General features: G+C 38.5%; 1 protein-coding gene across 1 annotated transcript; it reads right to left on the reverse strand.

Annotated features, from left to right (window-relative positions):
* Positions 1–2,873: 2,873 nt before the first annotated feature.
* On the reverse strand, positions 2,874–9,842 carry LOC131324251 (VAN3-binding protein-like). The gene is made up of 7 exons (XM_058356139.1): positions 9,370–9,842; positions 7,343–7,450; positions 4,831–5,257; positions 4,376–4,609; positions 4,218–4,267; positions 3,428–3,485; positions 2,874–3,246 (listed from the first exon to the last, which is right to left on the reverse strand). Exons 1-7 carry the CDS (start codon positions 9,679–9,681, stop codon positions 3,032–3,034), a joined length of 1,404 nt encoding a protein of 467 aa, XP_058212122.1. The 5' UTR covers positions 9,682–9,842; the 3' UTR covers positions 2,874–3,031.
* Between the last annotated feature and the right edge of the window lie 7,798 nt (positions 9,843–17,640).

Below are 17,640 nucleotides of genomic sequence, written 5' to 3' on the forward strand. Positions count from 1 at the left end.
AATATGGCAAATGCCAATTGATTTGCCAAATCTGAGAAAATACATGGCAAAGTTGCCAATTTTCTATCGAGGGAGGGAGAAAAATAAAAATGGCAAAATGACATATATGAGTGTTGCGCATTTGTCAATGTTTTGGCAAAATAACACTATTCATTGGCCAAAATGAAGATGGCAAGGATAAAATGGCAAAACTCTGGTGCAGATACTCTAACATGCAGAACTATGTTTATTGGCCATTTCCCTGCATTCTCTGGACTGGACGATCATATGGGACAATGAAAAGGAGATTTTTTCGGATCGATGACAAAAATTTGAGACCCGTCACACACACAGAGAGAGAAATTGCGACGAATAGGTTAGGACGGACTTTTTTGAACATTTGCTCTTGTTATTTTGTTCCCACCATTAGCACCATATGACGAGATTTTCTAAAGTAGTGTATTGGATACGGGAAGGAAAAAAAAGTCGTTCAAGTCAACAGGGTTCGCATGGTACTTGAATTTCTTTTAGGTAAATGCTACGGTGTCTGCCCGTCGTTTGGCGACACCGTAACTTTTGGTATAACCGACCATTAAAAGCATAATAAAAATCAGTGATGTGTACAACCAAAACCTTACAAAGGCATAACCCCCAAAATTTCTGGGGCTTTTGAGGGTTATACCTCTGTAAGGTTTTGGTTATGCACATCACTGGTTTTTGTTATGCTTTTAATGGTCAGTTATGCTAAAAGTTACGGTATCCCCAAAATGACCGGGGACACAGTAGCATCATCCTTTCTTTTAAGGTTTTTCATAATTCTAGTTAGGATGATGCTATGGTGTCCCCGGTCATTTTGGGGACGCCGTAATTTTTGGTGTAACTTCACCATTATGAGCATAACTAAAACCCATTATAAGTACGGTCTTGCTATTGTCAGCCAAGTGGGCTGACGATAAACACACTAAAAGACAAGAAAAACACGTATTTTTGTGCACTTTTTACATCCTTTAATACACATTCATACACCTATTATCGTCAGCCCAATGGGCTGATTTTAGAATTTTCCTTATAAGTATAACAGAATCCAAACCAAGCATAACCAAGGAATATCTAAAAAACCAACTAAGGCATAACCAAAACAAACCAATGCATAACAAACAAGTTATGCCTTTTTATGGTTCTGTTATGCTTGTAATGAGTTTTGATTAGGGAAATAATATTGGTACTCCAAAAATTGATGCAGGCACTCCAAAATCAATGTAACTTCAAAGCCACTTTCCTTTATTTTTTGGAGTGTCTGCATCAATTTTTAAAGTGCTAATATCATTTCCCTTTGATTATACTCATAATGGTTTTGTTATGCCAAAAGTTACGGTATCTCCAAAATGACCGGGGACACCGAAGTCATTCCCTACTAAAATTAGTACATTTAAACGCGGTGGACGAAGAGAGAAGGCAGGGCAAAACCTATATCATTAGATATCTCTCTAGTCTCCTTCCTACGAGGGCGTCCTCATTTTAAATAAAATGCAGACGTTCCCTTTTCTCCTTTTTTCCGATCAAATTTTGATGATCTAAGCCGCTCAATGTGTTTAAAATGTTGTTTTTTAGGGTACTCATGAAAAATTAGCAAAAAAAATGACCGGGAATGGCTTAATTTGAGCAGTTTTTATTTAAACCGTTCGATAAAATACAAACGAAAACTGCTTGGATCAAGCCATTCCGGTCTTTTGTTTTTGCTGATTTCTCGCTGATATTTTTAAAATCACGTTCTGAACAAATTGAGCGGCTCGGATCATCGCAAATTGGTCGGAAAAGGAACGTCCTTAACTTAATAAGTTAAGGGTGCCCTTATTGGAAGTTTTGTGGATATCTCTCTCTCTAAATTTTCTTCATTACGATTGTAAGTTTTGTTTGGGCTTGGCCCACCGGTGTTTGGGCTTCGGCCCGTTACATTTTTGCATCCAACCTTTGACTGAATTCCTCTCCTCTCTTCTTTCAACGTGATGTACCTTTTGTCAAGTTTTTCTTAATAAAATGTTTCTTTTGCTGATTAAAAAAAAGTTTTGTTTGAGTTAATATTTTAATTGTTCAACTATGGATTGAGCCCAGTGTTCGAATAAAAACCTAACGTAAAATTACTAGTAAACTTAATTTCACCACAAATAAAAATAAAAATAAAAATTGTGCGTTCAGTTGCAGCCGCCACTCCGATAAAGCGAAGCTCATCCCACTTTGTTGAATAAAAACTACGCCCAATTTCTTGATTCACTAAATCCAAACATGGTTATTCTATAAAGTGAAATATTACAAAGTCGAGACAAATTATATATTCTTCAACTAATAAAAGGCCTGAACTTCGAAAAATCATTCATTGGTTTTGCAGTACCGCTACCTGGTGGCCCAACACATATTTCACTACACATTCTTATGAGGCGTGTACGTCCTCACAAAAATGTGGTGAGGATGGTGTTGAAACAACACCTGACTGTACTCCCAAGACCAATGTCTCGTTCCACTAAGGTTTTTATTTTTTAAGTACTTATTTTTCATCTTATGAGATAAATCATTCTCTCATAATACATCACATCTAATTTTAAAAATATATTTATTTGAATAACAGGTACCAACTCTAGACTCTGATAATAAACAGAGAAACATGGCCAAGCTCACCAGTCACCAACATGGGCCAACAAAGCAATTGTTAAATCAAAGGCAAGTCTTTATTTTCATCTTTAAATTATATATATTCTTGAAACAAAGTGGTATTTTTCCCTTTTCTTTTTGACTGTCCAAGATCCCCTCTTTCTCCCCCCTCTTAACAAGCCTCTTGAATCACATGGTTTCCTTGATTTTCATTCACAGTGACAAAACCAAGACAAGAGACCAAAACATGTGCTCCCAAAGCAAAAGAGAGGCCCATTTGGATAACACCACACTTTTAATTTATCTTCTTTACAAAAGAAACACCAAAAAAAAAAAAGAACCAACCCAACCAAATTTCCAAAACACAACAATATACTAATTCTACCACTCTCACTCTAGTTAAACATCACACTCTATGTCTATTGTTCTTTTCAGCTACAACGGAGAGAAGCCTTGTGACACCCTGAGTCCAAATATCATACTCCCTCTGGTTCCGGCACTCGAATTCGACAACCCCACGCATCATGGTCTTCAGCCCGAAGTACCGGCGGTGTTCGCCGCCCTCGAGCAGGTGGCGGCCGGGCCAGGCCGGCATATCTTTGTACACTTCCAACACCACATCTGTTAAAATATCGAAAAACACAAACAAAAGGAAAAGGAAATTTAAAGAAAGATGACATCTTTTGAATCGTTTTTTCTTTAATTAGTGGGGCACATTCCTTTCTCAAATCCCAATATGGAAGAAGACCCACAACTCCATTTCAGTTTTCCACAGTGAGAAAGACAAGAGCAATAGACTTACTCTTTTTCTTTTTTGTGATGGTCCCAGCAACATGCCTGCTCTTCATCTTCAGCATTACCTGCAAATCCATTTGGAATTTTAGCCTTTAGAAACCAAAGACTGAAGTAAAAGATAGAAAGCAGATTCATTTGGTCTATTATGCATAATCATTGTTTTGGTGTGTTGTGCATTATTTCAACTTTTGTACTGAATCAATGACTCAAATCATGTATAGTGAAATAGAAAGAGAAAGAAAGATCCATTTAGTGTTATTATGAATAATCATACTTTTGCTCTATTATGCATAATTTCAACTTTTGAACTGAATCTTAACCGCAAGTGGAGTGGAGTGCGGTTGGCCTCCCTTACATACTCTCATGCATATGGGCAGGGTTCGATTCCTGTAAGCCCCATCCCCTCCCCCAATTCCCCTAGGATAGATAGTTTAGATTAGGATTAACGAATGGCAAAAAAAAAAAAAAACTAAATCTTAATCGAGCATGTGAAGTGGAGTGCAGTTGGTGCCTCCCTTATACTCCCATGCACATGGGTAGGATTCGATTTCCGTAAACACCCATCTCCCTCCCTAAGACCCATAGGATAGAGTAAATTAGGTTTAACGAATGGCAAAAAAAAAAAAAAAATGAATCTCTCAAAGGTTTGAAAGAGAACAAAAGGAGTATCCTGTCAACCGAATTGAACTTTCGTTTTCTGGAAAACTAATGGCCTATGAATGATCAAATTTCTCTTCTTAACCCTGCCTGTATTCAGAACATTCAGACCAAGGGTTGAAGATGGAAAGCAAACAAACCTGGCCCAGTTTGTTGATATAAACAGACACTATTTTCCAATGAAGATCGCCTGCACCAACAAAACAATCAAAATCATACTCCCATTCTCGAATTCATAACAATGCCATACACAGCTGGTCTAGCGGAAAAGTTGAGATATGTTTTGAGAGAAGTATACCTTTCCGAGTTCGCTTGAGGAGTACACAACCTTTAGCCAGCAACTCCCGACTGCAAACGCCCAGGAAATTCTCTTCAGGGACAAGCTCACCGCTGAAACTACTGCCGTTGGAACTTCCATTGCCAGAACCTCCCTCATTAACATTTGCCATTCCTTTCTCCACTGGAATCACCGCCGCTATGTTCCACACTTCCTTCAATGCCCTTGCCTTCAATGTGGCCGCCCCACGCAAAGCTACATCCCCAACATTCCACCATTGTTATTACTTTTTTTTTTTATCGGAATTGTTATTACACATAACAACAATTGCAGAACACACAATCACATTACTGCTCTTACTCATGGTTGTGCTTCTTACGAAAATAGTAATCGCGATTGCATATATTTGTTAACATTTGTTAGAATCGTGTATTTGTTAACATGATACCCACAGAAACATAATAAATTTGATGTACCAGTGGCTGCAGCCGCAGTTAGAGTCAGGATATCTCCAGCAGACCGGACGTTAACAGCAGAACTAACAACAGAAGCCAAGTGTTCGCGTTCAGCCCCCATGGCCTCAGCCGCTTCCACGCATTGTGCAGCCACCAACGTGGCGGCAGAGGCAACCGCCATATCTGTCTTCGCCATCTGTTTATCTTTCCCCGCCCCGGAGGTGGCAGCTGTGGCCGCAGTAATAGCCGCCACAGCTGCGGCCACCCCGGCAACCTGAACAGCAGCATGGAGCTGCGCATTGTGAGCTCTAGTCTCTTCTTTCTTCTTCTCCTTCCTGTCCTTCAACCACCTCCCCACTGTCTTCCCTCCACCACCAGCCACCGCACCGCTGCCGCCACTAGTGGCCCAACTGTACTGAGTGTTAGTTGGGTTGCTCGAACGGGCACACTGAGTAAGGGAAAAATTCACATCAATCATCTGAAAAGGAATTATTAACACATCCCTAAAATTGACATTAATAGTAGAATTTTATCATATAATTAAGCATTGAATATCAAAATTTTAGGTGGGTGTGTTGTGAGTTGTGACTACCAAATTTGTGGTGTGGCGGTCCATGGTTCATTAATGCGCCAACATTCTACACCAGAAGATAGGATTGGACCCCATTTCTGATTTGATAAATTACAAGTCAACCATATTTATTTGCATCATAATACTGTAATTTAATCATATCATTCATCAGAAACTTGCATTCACATGCCTGACTACTGTGATAAGTACACAATGAAGATATAGACCTGAAATTATAAAACTACCCTCCACATTCTTTTGCACTCTCTTCTGTCCTTATCCTGGTAAAATTATAAAACTACCCCTCCACATTCTTTTTTCCTGGTTGTGTAGTATTGTAATTTCACGTGAAAAAAAAAACAAAAAAGAGAGTATAACTGGATAAAGGGCCGGGGTGTTAAAAATAATTCCTGATAAATATGTGCACGCCATGTATATTTATGTATATATGCTAAATCCGATAAAAAAAATGTATGTGTTGAATACACCTATATATGTATGACAAATTGACTTCAACCCAAGTACCTGGGGCTAGCTCCATTGGTCAGCACTCTTACATCTTATTATGAGGTCAAGAGTTCACTTCTTCTCACGGGCATGCAAGTATTCTTACCTTGAGATTATTTCTCCCCTTAATGGAAACTTGTAGTTGGATTGGGTTTATAATGGTTGATCAATTGGTAGTTCATACATGATGCAATCAATTGACTTCTACCCCTTTTTTTCTTTGCCATCATGCCCCTTTTTCTTTTCTTTTTTTTGTCTTTTTACTCATGAATTTACAACTTTACTCCTTCACGAATGAAAAAAAAAATTGTATAAAAGGATAGTGACGTAAATTCATATCAGTAAGGACCAAAAAGACAGGATAGTAAAAATAAAAAATAAAAAAAAGGGAGTGCAAAAATTAAAACCCATATATAGATATCCACATATATAAAAAAAAATTATCTAGAAATAGGTATGTGTGTGAGAGTATATATAAATGCACTGTGCCCATCGACAAGACCACAACAATTAATTTCAGCCAGAAGATGAACCAGCTGGCCATATAGGGACCTCTGCAATTCTGTTACTCATTGTACTGGGGATTACTAGTGCCAGTCAATTTTTTACGGAAATGGTTTTCACTCTTTTTTTTTTTAATGGCATTCTCCTACAAGTATATTTTTGTATCAAAAATGCACTTGCAGGGGAATAACATTAACAAAAAAATGAGTGGCAAAATTAGCGGCCTTGCAGCAATAGAGGAAAGAGTGGAAACACTGGTTTGATCTATATTTTGGGCAGGAAAATCACGAAAATGGAACTCCAATGCCGATACAGGCTTTTTATGTATAGAGAAGAAAGCGAAACATCATAAACCGAGTGACTGGGGATGTTGAGGTAAGTAGAGACATTTTTGGTTACAGTGAAAGCTGGGAATTTGGCATCCCTCACTGTCACTCACTGGTTTCTCAGATGCTTTTCACGACCAAAAAAGAGAAAACAAACACCAGGACCCCCACCCCCATGATCATCTGGGTTTTTTCGAATGCACTGTGTCAGAATCCGGCAAATATGTCTCCTGGCCGGAGGAATCACACAGGCATGTTTTTTTCACTAGGGAATGGAATACGAATCCAGTTGTCTATATATGCACGTATGTCGGTGCTCCCCGCATTCACTTTGGTGGTCGAAACCATTCATTATTTTTAAGATAATTAAGCTCGTGAAGAATACCCGCAATATTCATTTTTCTTAATCCAGATGTACTAGTAGTATCTTCAAAAACATATAAACTCATATTGTCCGCGGGTATACAAAATTGAACGGTTACAATTGCAAATGTTGTCACGAAAATTAAGTATCCACAAATGGACCGGACAAGACCGGCTACCTTCTAATCGAATTCTTATAAGTGCATGTATGTATGCGTGTATGGAAACATTTTATGAGAGAGAGGGGGGGGAGGGAGAGAACCTTGTCGTCGATTTCGGAGGGAGAGAGAGGGGGGGAGTCAGTGAGAGAGCCACCATTCAAAGGCCCACTGTGAGAAAGCCTGCCTGAAGTCCGTGGTGATACATCTTGCTGTTCATCACCAAATAAATAAACGAATAATTGAACATTTATTATTAAAAACCCCTCAAAGTAAACAGACATCATTGAACTCTTGTGGATTTCTTAAACTAATCAAATAAATAGACAAAAATAAAAAGAACCAACTGGGTCTGAGGAGAGAGAAACCGGAATGATTGCAAGTGGGTTTTATCATAAATTATTAGAGTTGAAAAATGGGAGTAATGGGCATTGAAGAATGAGATACCTATGTATATAGGTATAGATACATAAAAATTTTAAAAGGGAATTTTTGTAAAATGGAGTGTTCAGAAACTCATGTTGTGATTTGATTGGATGAGTTTTTGAGAAATTTTATAAGGTTATGAGTGCAGGGAGAAATAAGAGTAATGATTGAAAGTAAACGTAATAATTGGAGAGATAGAAAGAAAAATAAGAATAATAATTGGAGATGAGGATAAGTAATGATTGAAAATAAGGATAATAATCATTTTTTGAGTTAAAAATTTCTTTTCAAAATACAATCCAAACAAAGCATCAGCAAAAAGTGCTTTTCTCTAGTCCCTTCAGTTGCATAAAAAGGATAAAAATATCAGTTATAAATTTCCGTGTATTTAGTTACTAGAAAAATTGTAAAATCCACAATTCCAACTTTCAGAAAAACTTTTCTACAAAGTATTAGATTTTGCCTAAATGAAGAAATTTTAGTTTATATTGCAATATTTTTTTAAGAGAACAAAAATTGAAAAATAAATTTTCTTTTTTTTTTACTCCACCTCACTATACTTTTTTTGAAAATCTATTTTCCGCCCAATATTTTTAACAACTCTACGGAGCCTCTATATTTTAATCTTTCTCGAGAAAATAGAAAGCCGCTAGCTGTTACTACAGTAATTAATTGTACGAAAACCCATTTGGTAGTTTCAAGAATTTCTTGGATTTCCCATGAACTTAAGTAATTGCCAGGGAGAAAATATACTACTACTCCACTATTTACGCCAATAAAATCAGGAAAGAATCTTATACGGAGTAGTACAATATTTCATTAAATAGTAATTTTCTTGACAACCCAAGAGTAAATAGGAGTACAAGAAAATATGGCACAAAATTACGAAATCAACATCTAATTATTTAGTATAATTTATATAATTAACTAAAAAATGAAAGCTTATAAAAACTCAGAGCAAGTGAGCTCTGTTTTTCTGTATTTCAATCTTTCCCGAGAAAATAGAAAGCCGCGAGCTGAGGGTAATGAAAATGTGCGAAAACCCATTTGGTAGTTTCAAGTAACACTCGAATTTCCCCTGAACATAATCATCCCCAGATAGAGTAATGAACTTAACACACTTCTTCCCAATACATACTTGTAATTTTCAACAACCCAAGAGTAGATTAAATTAAAAGGGAAAATGGCACAAAATTAACATCTGATCAATTAGATCCGTAAAAACAAAATCTAGAATGCATTTAAATGTGCACACATATAACAGAGTGAGGTACAAAAATGAAATTGGAATTCCAAATAGAGACAGAGGAAGATATTGAGCTACTCAGAGACAAACAAATATATCCCCAAAATTTGTCTCTACATGGCTTTTGTTGGCTTATGCTTTATATATATATATATATATATATATATATATATATATATATATATATATATATATATAGATATAGATATGGATGCTGATTTCGGCGCTTCACGTGACGGTATATGACGTTACTCATATACGAAGTGGAGCGCTTACGTACAAAAGTAGAGCGCGAAAATCAATTTCCTAGATGTATATAGGCGATGATTTTTGCACTCCAAAAACTTGTCAAACCTCCGAAGGAACTGGACATGGTAATTTTTGATCATCCGGCTCAAGCAAGATAGTAAAAAATCATCACACATGTGTATATATATATATATGTGCGTATATGCTTACAGATTGCGACATTATGCGTTCCATGACGAGCTGAGAAGTCTCGGAACAAGCGAACGAGAAAGGGTTTCCGGAAACAGCCGCCGCCTCCTCCACCTCCCCGGCGATGTCCTCCGGTATAGTTTCGCCGCCTCCGCCACCGTTGATTCCGCCGCCGCATTTGGCGCCGTTGGCCAGGGTTTTGGAGAGTATTTGAGCTGGTGAAACAGCTTTGGAGACTTCTAGAGCGGAGAGGCTCCAAGAGCGGGAGAGGAACTCCATGGGCTCGAACGGGGTCTCCGGTGGCCTGAACACCGCGTGTTGTATTGGGTCCATGGGGTTCAGAAATGTGCCTGGAGAGAGAGAGAGAGAGAGAGAGAGAGAGAGTGTGTGTGTGTGTGAGAGAGAGAGAGAGAGAGGGAGTTTGGATTTATTGGGGGAGGAAAGGGTCGCTGTGATTTATAGAGAGAGGGAGAGAGAGAGAGAGAGTGAAGTGAGAGACAGATCGTCCAAAGTGAAAGTGGTAGTACTTTAAAGCGTGACGCTTCTGATTTGTAGGAAATCAGATTTTCCCTTCTTCTTTTTTTCACTTGTTTATGGAAAATCTTTTACGGTAAATAAAAGGATATTGGAAAATAATTTCCACCCTACTTTTATCAGCTGACACTCTTTTTGTTACTACTTTTTATTCATGTGAAAGAATTGAATTGTTTTTCATATGGGAAAAGTGATTCAAAATGTAAGGATAATTTATTAGTTTCACATTTACAGAAGACGAGAAATATATAGTGACTATGAATAAAAAAGAAGTGTCAAAATCATTTTTCGAAGATATATTACGAAAAAGATGAAAAAAGACAGTAAAATTTGATTTTATGGAGAGGCCAACACCCAAAATTCTCCAAATTTGATGCATCCATATAAAAAGGAAGTGTCAAAATCATTTTCCGAAAATATATTACAATAAAGATGAAAAAAAGGCATTAAAATTTGCTTTATGGAGAGGCCAACACCCAAAATCCTCTAAATTTGATGCATTCATATACCAAGCGAGTTTCAGCCACGAAATAAGACATGACATTACTTACACCATCCCGCAATTACAGTAAAGTTCGTTATATCTCTGGTTAATGGCTTAAATTAGATATTTACCTATTATTACCTTTCTTTCTCTGTTTTTTTTTTTATGCATATAAAGTATAAAATCTATTGAAAAGCATCCTATAAACATAGGCGTTTGATAATTAATTAATTACTGTATATATTTTGGATTCAAATTCCATTCATTTAGTAAAGGAACCTTATCCGTAGTCAAATAATTGACCAAAAGAAGCTTTCTTTTTCATCGAAGGGGAAAGGCCCATGCCATTCAATACGTATGCAAAACATTCTACGAATAATAAACTGTGACTGCGAAAGCCTACCAAATTCCCAAAATTACTGTATAACGCGATCATGCATGATTATGAACTGGTTCACCATTCTAAACCAAGTTAAATATATTCACCACTTTTATTCAAAAAAAAAAAAAGGACCGGAAACTTCGAGCCAAATAATTATTTTCTGCTTTGCTTTAATCAAAGAAAGACATGTCCGAAACGTCAACTCTTTACTCTCTAGAAGCCTCTCTCTCTCTGGGGGGAGGGGAACGTTAACTCTTTACTCTCTCTCCGCGATTAATTTACTGATCTTTGATAGTTAGGGTTTCAGTCGCCCGGGGGGGAGGCGCCTCCTTCCCTCCTCCCCCGGGCATCTCCTCCTTTCTCCTTCCTGCTCTTTCCTCACCCCTTTTTCATCCGTCTTCGGGCTCCTTTCGGCACTGTTTTCCTCCCTGCATCGCCGTCTTCTCCCGTCGGTTTCTTTCCCTGGTCTGATTTGATTGATGCTTAACGGCTTGGTGGAGTTGCGGTTGCGGGAGGGTCAGCGGTTTGGGCATGTGTTTTCTCCGGTCTGTTGCCGTTTCTAGGGAGCGGGCTTGTGCTTAACAGCGAGGGTTCTGCACGACCGGTGTTAGTGCGATCACTTCACTTGGCCGTGCTGATTCTGACCGGTGGTCATCCCTCCTCTGGATTGATAGGTGGATGGCGCGAGCATCGCCGGTTTTCGGCTTTGGTGGCGGTTTCTGGTTGGTTTTGGGGTTGTTGGACCGCGACCCATATTAGTTGCCATCACAAAAGCCAAACATATCGCTAATAATTTCCCTTGCAACAAAGACGAAATTTGATCATGTGGGAAAATGGTTTTAATTGTTGAAAACTTTTTTCGTGTTTAATTGCAACCTTGAAAATTACGGTGCCAGAGAGTACAAAGATGGCGGTGGGTGGTAGAGCTAACGTCCATCATCGGTGGTGGCGGGGGTGCACTGGGTGGTGGTTATCGTTGAGCGGCACTGGTGGCAGTGTAATAGTATTGTCGGTTTCAAGTTTCAGAAAAATCTTTTTTCCCCAAAACCAACTAATTTTTTAGTTGACCTTCTTTTTGCTAACACCAAATTTTTTTTTTTTTTTTGAGAATTAAAAAAAAGGACGGTGGCAGCTATATAGGAGTATATATATAGGGTTATAAATGAACCGAACAGTTCGCAAGCTCAGCTCGGCTCGTTAACACTCAACTTGTTTAGTATACAAACCAAACTCAAGCTTGAACTTGGGTTTTCGGCTTGTTTAATAAATGAGTCGAGATTTAGCTCCACAAAAATTAAGCTCGGCTTAGCTCGTTTGCAGCCATAAATTATATGTATATATAAACTAGCCTCTGTGACACATTGAAGCTGGCATTTGGAACCGGTTAACTGCATCCATCATTGGGGTTTTAATGAGTAGGCCATGTATAGGAAGGGTCACAATCGTTGAGAACCTAAGAAAGAGGTAATTCCCTCATCAAATGATGATCACTGGTGAAGATCAATCAAATAATTGAAATTATGCAAACAGCTTGTTTGGTCACACTCACATAGATCAGATCCAATATCATATGAAGCTCCCCTGGACCACCCCAATTTACGTAGAAACGTAAAGACGGTGTTTATATGACAGGCAATTCCAAAGACTCTTGACAACAATTTTTAAGGCCACCTCATTCCAATGCGTAAGCGCGTGAAATGGCTGTAGGAGGGACCGTAGAGATTAGTCAGAAATGCAAGTAAGCTGGCCAGGGCCACCAGAGACGGAGAGAGGTGTGGGCATATGGGGGCCAGGGCCCTCGCGCGGTTTTGGGTTTTTTTTTTTTTTTAAATATTAATGTTATTTATTTTTTGTTTGTTGAGAACATCTAAGTATTATATTTTGTATTGAGTGTTATTTAGACATTAAAATGTGTTCATTTTTTGTCCCAAAACTTAATTTCTCTCTCTGTGCACGGTCTTCCTTAAGTTTTTCCTTCAATTATTGATCTCATTTCTTTTTTTATCTCTATCTACTTACTACCCAAAAAAATCTCCCTCAAAATCTAAACCAAACAAACTATTAGATTCCCGAACCTTCAAATTTCAAAATCTGTTCATAGGTTGCTCCTGTGTTTACAAAATCCTGGTTCCGTCCCTGCGGGCCACCCTACATTACCCAAAAAGAAAAAGGAAAATTCTAAAATCAGCCCTATAGGCTGACAATAGTAAGTGAGTGAATGTATATCAAAAGGTATAAAAAGTTCACAAAAATACTTGTTTTTCTTATCTTCTAATATGCTTATCGTCAACCTAATGGGCTGACAATAGCAAGACCGAAAGAAAAAAAAAGAAGAAGAATTGGTCTACTTTCATTAATCTTCTTAATCGGGGGCATCTTCAGGATCACCTTAAAGTCCGATCTGAATTGGACACGGATCATTGAATATGCAGGCCTAGTCATTACTCATAACCACAAAGGTTGCTCCAGTGGTTCGTGCATATGCCCAGGCTCTGGGAGTACTCTTCGAGATCTAAGATTTAATTTGATTCCTCACAGGATAAGTACGTTGCAGCAAGTGGAGGGTCGTGACAAGTGTGGTATCTGTTAAAAAAAACTTATGCATAATTTATTTGTGCCAAAATAATAATCAAAATCAATAACCAAAATGTGTCATGTCAGTATTTGATTATTCATTTAGTCCACAATCAAACTTAACAACTTCTACCTCCACATTGGTTATTTTTGCATCCCTAACAAAAAAAAAACCCCCCACAATACACAATGTACATCTGTCCAATCGCAAACGAGTTTCAATCACACACCCGACCACACCAAATTATTCGTCTCAATGAGACGATTCCAATGTATGGTGTTTTTGAGTTATTGAGTTTTGAGTTTAGTTATTGAGTTTTGGTTATTGGTAAAAGTTGTTAAGTTTGATTATAAAATTTGGTTATTTGCTAAAAGATTTGTAACTTTGTTTATTACAATGTGAGGTATTTTTTGAGCATTGTTGTTAAATTTATTTGTCCACACTCATTTGCTCGTCACAATGGGAATGCTCTAATAGGAGTACAACTAGGAAATTTGAGTACGTACAAGCCAAACGTTCTTCTGACCGTGCCAAAAGGCCCAATTGGATGCGGGGAAAGAATTTAGGGTATTAGTTAATAAGAGAGGATAAAATAGTAAGGGGTATTGGTTAATAAAGGATGACCCACATTGATGTTATATTTATGGAGAGGGTATTAAATAGTACTTGGTTTGGAAGAGGTGGGATTAAAAAGGTGGATGATGTAAAAAGCTATTAAGTGACGAATTTTTCCTTGTTCGGTCTCAAACTTAACTATTCATTATATTAATTATATAATTGCAAAACCGAATAAATTTAGTTATTTTTTTATAATTAAACTAAATACCAACTAAATTATTAGTTTAATAATAAAAATAATAATTAAATTTGGTTTTGTTAAAGTGTTTTATTATCCATTTCTGCTTTTTAAAATATATACCTAAAAATATAAAGTTTGGTTTTTTTTTTTTTACAACTTTTTTCTTTGTTAAATATTATATTTTAATCCGAAAAAAAGAGAGAGTAGAGAAATGGTTACTAATCATGTATGTGAAGTAGATAATTAAATCTCACACTTTTTTTTTTAAAACCAAAACACCACTCACCATTACTGTACCACCAGTGCATCTCGTCTCTATCTGTACCCCACCCCACCGCCCCACCCACCTTCCCAGCTTCTCCCATGGATGACGACGGCGTTCAATTTTTCACATGACGACAGCGACCATTCGTGCAGCAGTGGTGGTGGGTCCTCTCTCTCTCTCTCTCTCTCTCTCTCTCTCTCTTCCATTTTTCCCCGATCCGGTGTGAATGTGTGTGACTGTATACGGCGGTTCGATTATGAAGACAACAGTTGATGTTCAGATGATGATGGTCCGATTATAGGTCAAAATTAAAAAAATTCTTTCTTTTTTCACAGATCTGTGGGGATAAATTGTGTTTTTGTTTTCTGTTTCTTTAAATTTTGTGCTTTTGTTTGTAAAACCTTTCAATTAAATTATTGAAATAGATCGGAGATGGTTTTTTTCGCGATTTCATTATTGAAGTAGATCGACATATTTTGTGTTTTTTTGTGGTGGTGATCTGTTTCTATTTTTGTTCTTCTTCTGGTTTTGCTATCTCTATGAACAGATTGAGAGGGAGAGAGTCGTTGGGGGAAGGGACAAGGAGGGGTAAAACAGTCAACATTCAGCCAGATAAGGTCAGATTATTTATGGACTGGGTTCAACCCATCCATATTTAATCCCCCTTTGGCTGGATTAATTTGGATTAATTAGTCTCAGGCATAACTTATCCGGGTATGAAAATAGACTGCCAAACCAAGGCAAACCTTGGTTTCTATGTTTATCCGGGCAGATTAACCAATCCCCTTGCTATGGTTACATCCAATCGGGCCCAAAGGTACATGTGGGTTCAAGATGCGAACGTACAACCAAGTTATTCGACTTATGCATTAAAGCATACAATGGTCCTATGGCTGATGAGGCAAGATCCTCTGTACCGAAGGAATTTCCTGCCATTAGATTTAAAACATGAAAAAAAGTTCACACAATCCAACGGCTGGAAAAATCAGCTCAATCTGATATGTGTTGATGCTCGATCCAATTTTTCATGTTTGCATTCAAATTTCTGGATCCTGTAATCTAAATGAAAAAATGAAAGATTGGTTGAACATATGCACATATCGAATTGAGCTGATTTTTCATGGAGGCACTCAATTTTTTTTATAAAATTATTGAACAACTCGTATTATCTGTGCGGGACCCGGAATGGGCTCCGCATGCCCGTCGGTACCCCATCGGTATGAGTTTGATCGGTATGTATAGCATTACTCAAGAAAGAGGATTGTAGAGGCACAAAAGTAGATTGGGCACACAACAAATTTGCAAAAATATAAAAAAAGAATCCAACAATTTTAAAAACGACTACAACCTATTTGTGAGTACTTCGAATGGTGCTAGGGTTGTAGCAGACATGTGACTTGTGGGGTAAAAAACCTAATACAGGATATGTCTTTTGTGATTTTGGTTATGTCTCTTGCGGTTTCTGTTAGGATCGTCACACATACATACGATTTATGAGTATAAAACAGTAAAGAATTAACACAGAGATATACGTAATTTTCCAAAATCGGGTACGTCCATAGGAGAGAGAACGGTTGCTGTTCTTTTATTATCACAATATGGAATAGGGTTTACAACATAGAGTATTTATAACTACTCTATTCTAACTCTAATATGGTACTTAGTCTGTATCCCAAAAATGCCCATGTATGAACCGTACTATACCATGGGGGCGTTGCCCCTCGCACCCCCCAATTACGGAATGCCTAGGCCTTTGGCCGAGTCTACTTTCACTAGATCATTGGCGATAGGCCAGATGCCATCGCTCGGCTCCGCTCCAGCATCTGACCTTCTTTCTAGAACTCCTTAGTACTCTTCATACTTAACATATGAATCATAATTCTAACAGTTTCGATTATGTCATGTGTGATTCCATGTTATACAACACATGAACTCATACATGGCATAACATAGGACTACACATGGCATAACCGAAAATCACAAGAAGCACAAACAGAGACACCATAAAACTATACAGCATAGCTTTTGCCAAAAAGGTATGACTCGTCCACATTGTAGACACCCCATTCTGGACTGTCCAGATAACGTTATTTGTCGATCTTATATTTCCCCAATGATGATTTTAGTCGAAAACAGTTTAAGGACAAAGGTGTGGTCGAGCTTTGAGCGTCCCGAACCTCTCTCAAACACCTTTCAAAACCCTTCAAACCAGAGCCAAACAGCCCCAGCAAAGCCCAATTGGCATACGCCAGTGTCCTGGAGGCGTACGCCAGTTATCTGCCACGTGTCAGTCATCGACCAGTGGCTTAGCTTTTACTGGCGCACGCCATTTACAAGTGGCGCACGCCAGTCAAACCCAGTCAAATCAACTTTATTCAGCAACTTGGGCGGGACTTTTGTGCCACCCTGACGTCGGCTACAGCGTCCCTGATGATTACTTTCGGCAGAGACGTTCCCTCTCTCTCCTACACCCCCCATCAAGGCAAGTCCCATGCATTTAATGCATGGGAGGCTCCAACCTTGCCTTAGCCAGCCAAACAGGCCTTAGCACCTAACTGATCTCAGTCTTCCCCCCTATAAATACCCCCCTTGCATTCATTTGCAAGGGGTTGGCCTCATTAAGAAGTAGAAGCTCTCTCCTTCCTCCTTTCTTGCTCTCTATCCCTTTTTCTTCCATTGAAAGAGAAAAGAAAACAGCCCACTTCCACACACCCTGCTGACATCCAGCCACCATCTAAGCTTCCATCTCCAAGCTTTAAAGTTCAATACCACCTTCAATCCTCAAACAAAAAGGTATACCACCTTTGTGTCCCTTTCTGTTTTTGGCCCCTGAGGGGAACCAGTGAGGCCCAGGCTAGTAAGTAATACTAGTCCTGGCCTCAAACTGGCAAAATACGACAAACGTATGAGGTGATACATGGCGCACGCCAGTAATCATATGCCGTACGCCAGTCATGGTAGAACGAGCACTACTGGCGTGGGGATCATGGATCGTCATTCCTCTTATGTTATCTTTCTGTCAGTCACTCTTGCATGCTAAATAACCAGTTTACCGCTTTCTGTATATTTAGAACTGTTTAGATGTAGTAGTTAATACTCGCTTCTTATCTGCTCAAAAGGCCCCTGGGATCCTTCTGGTCATGCTCCAGAGCCCAGATGATGCAAAAGCCAAGCACTGGATTAGGGTCCAACGTGCGTACGACAGTCCATGACTGGCGTACGGCAGTTAAAGCTAGGATCCAGTGGCTGGCCC

This window comes from Rhododendron vialii, chromosome 4a, assembly GCF_030253575.1.
Source record: "Rhododendron vialii isolate Sample 1 chromosome 4a, ASM3025357v1".
In the NCBI taxonomy this organism is placed as follows: Eukaryota; Viridiplantae; Streptophyta; class Magnoliopsida; order Ericales; family Ericaceae; genus Rhododendron; species Rhododendron vialii.

Bases quoted from the DNA above. Each gene is read 5' to 3' on its own strand.
- LOC131324251 (XM_058356139.1), bottom strand. From the start codon at position 9,681: ATGGACCCAATACAACACGCGGTGTTCAGGCCACCGGAGACCCCGTTC. The intron at 7,451-9,369 runs GTAAGCATATAC...GGTGATGAACAG, and splicing joins AACGCATAATGTCGCAATCT to CAAGATGTATCACCACGGAC. The intron at 4,610-4,830 runs GTACATCAAATT...TTGGGGATGTAG, and splicing joins AACTGCGGCTGCAGCCACTG to CTTTGCGTGGGGCGGCCACA.